The 2,455-nt window shown below is 63.0% G+C and overlaps 1 protein-coding gene across 1 annotated transcript in view; it reads left to right on the top strand.

Moving 5' to 3' along the window:
- MFSD12 (major facilitator superfamily domain containing 12) overlaps positions 1–2,455 on the top strand; it is a 10,972-nt gene that overhangs the window by 4,582 nt on the left and 3,935 nt on the right. Inside the window, exons 2-3 of the mRNA XM_029963898.1 lie at positions 1,348–1,558; positions 2,375–2,449. Of these exons, the coding sequence (XP_029819758.1) occupies positions 1,348–1,558; positions 2,375–2,449 (286 nt within the window). The remainder of the gene's footprint in view (positions 1–1,347; positions 1,559–2,374; positions 2,450–2,455) is intronic.

The following is a 2,455-nucleotide window of genomic DNA, read 5'->3' on the forward strand; positions in this document are numbered from 1 at the left end:
CGTGGAAGCTGCAGCAGCTGAGGACCCACAGCTCCTGCCCCAGTGCTCCTCTGAGAGCACGGGCATGGCCTGCACAGCCCTCGGGGGGCTGCAGAGCCTGACCCTGCAGGGCCCTGGAACCCCCCCATCTCCCAGCTGAGCTCAGTTAAAACCAACAGCCCCATCCAAGGGCTGGGCTGGTTTGAACCTTCTTGGACCTTCCTGTGCCTGTGGCTTGTCTGGGGCAGAGGCACCACGTGTACCTGAGTCCCCCATCCTTTGGGAGCTCCTGGAGCACCAAAGCTGGCTGTGAGCACCCACCCGGGCCCTGCTGGGGTGGATGGAGCTGGGCTGGGATTGCTGCTGCTGCCCTTGGCACAGGGAGAACCTCTTTGCCCTGGCCCTGCATTGCTGTGTGGGAGTGAGGAGGAGGAACTGCCCTTTGTGGATAAGAGGAAGAGGCATCACTCGTGAGAAAGAGGAGGGTCTTACAAAGTCCCTTGGAGAGGGGACCTTGGGGACCTGGCAAAGTGGCTGCAGGTTCCCCTCAGCTGTAGGAACAGGTTCCCATGGCCCTTCAGCAGCACCCAGTGTGGCTAGGGACACATGGGACAGGGCATGGTGACACATGGGACAGGGCATGGAGCTGGCTCTGCATCAGGGTCAGAGGGGCCATGAAGCCACTTGGCAGATCAGCTCCATAACTTTGGGCAGGGGAGGGAGAGGCCAGGCCACCTGCCTGCCCCACTCAGGGTCCCCACAGGCAGCGTCCCCACGCAGCGTCCCTGTCCCGCTGCAGCAGGAGGAGGAGCCTGGCTCTGCTGTCCCTGACTCAGCAGGGCCTTCCCATGGCTCAGAGCCCCCGTGGCTCAGTGTCACCCGTCACACTGTGGGTGACATCCGTGAGTGTGGCTCCCTGTGCCAGCCCCAGGGGAGAGGGGACGTGGGGACAGCCGGGCTGCCTGTGCCCGTGGGACACCCGGAGCCCTCCTGGCCCTCAGGGGCTGTATCACCAGGGGCAGGCAGCAGGGAGGGGTGTCCCTGGGCTGGTTATCTGCACCTGGGACACTCTTGGTGGCTGTGGGTGTGACAGTGAGGGGCTGTCCTGGTGTTCTGAGGGGACAGAGCGGTGCTGTGCTGGGGAGGGACCTTGACTGGGGAGTGACTGTCCGTGCTGGGTGTGACAGGGGGAAAACATTCCTTGTGCAGGATTCAGGGGGTGTCTGAGGCTCTACCTGTGTCACCTGGCTGGGGAAAGGGGCCCACCTCCCTCCCCAGCTCTGGGGTGGAACCTGTCCTGGGATGGGACAGTGGCACTCTGACCATGTCTTGGATGTGCAGCCTCTCACTGTTCCACTCTCTCCTCAGGCACCACCTGCGTCCTCGTGTCCTTCCCCTTCGTGTTCAGCCCCTGCCTGGCCTGCAGGGAGGGCACTCCACAGTGGGCAGCCTTCATCTACTACCTCCCCTTCATCGTCATCTTCCAGTTTGGCTGGGCAGCCACGCAGGTGTCCCACCTGGCCCTCATCCCCGAGCTGGTGAGCAGTGACCATGAGAAGGTGGAGCTCACGGCTTTCAGGTGAGCACAGACACACCTGGGGGTCTCCTGGGTCTGGGGGAGCCGCCCTGCCCACCCCAGGTCCCACTGCTGTGTGACAGGAGGTCCCTGGGTGCTGTGGCACATCAGAGTCCTCAGCATGGCAGGACCAGGGCTGGGCCCCGAGGGGGTCCTGTGGGATGTGCCAAGGGACACTGGTGTCCTTGGTTGGTGGCTCAAACCCTTTGGTGTCAGGAGGGACTGTCTTGATGCCAGGGATGTTGGTGACACAGCCCATGGGACACTTCTCCTTTGGGACTGGTGCTCACAGGGCAGGGACTGTGCCCCCCTGGGTGCCCTTGGGGAGAGCTGGGCATGGCTGTGGGGGCTGACCCAGAGATGGGATGTCCACAGGGCCAGGTGGGCAATGCATCTGGCTCCCTGCATGGAACCACTCCTCAGGCAGGATCAGGATGTGGGATGGGCTGTTTGTCCCACAGGGTGAACAGGGAGGATGTGGGGCAGCACTGGGATAACCCTGGGGTCCAGCTCTGGGGGCACCAGCTCAGGTAGCTCATGACATCCTTGGGGCAGAGGTGAGCTGTGCCTGGAAGGTGACAGGCTGACCCAGAGGGATCTTGGTTTCCTCCCAGTCGTGCCCTGAGGGTTGGACTGGGCATGCTGGGAGTGGCACCAGTAAGGCTGATGCCTGGGCAGGTGCATCATGCCCTTGGAGGTGTCCCCTCAGCCACGACACCGGGGTGCAGAGGCTGTAGCACAGCAATGGGCTGAGATGTCCCACTGTTCTGTCCCCATGCTTGTCCCTCCACATCCCCCTGAGGTTCCCTTCCCACTCAGGTATGCCTTCACCGTCATGGCCAACATCACTGTGTACGGCCTGACCTGGCTCCTGCTCAACTTCCAGACAGACCAGCCCGA

The sequence above is a fragment of the Manacus vitellinus genome, unplaced genomic scaffold (genome assembly GCF_001715985.3).
Source record: "Manacus vitellinus isolate BGI_N305 unplaced genomic scaffold, ASM171598v3 scaffold_64_pilon, whole genome shotgun sequence".
Taxonomy (NCBI): Eukaryota; Metazoa; Chordata; class Aves; order Passeriformes; family Pipridae; genus Manacus; species Manacus vitellinus.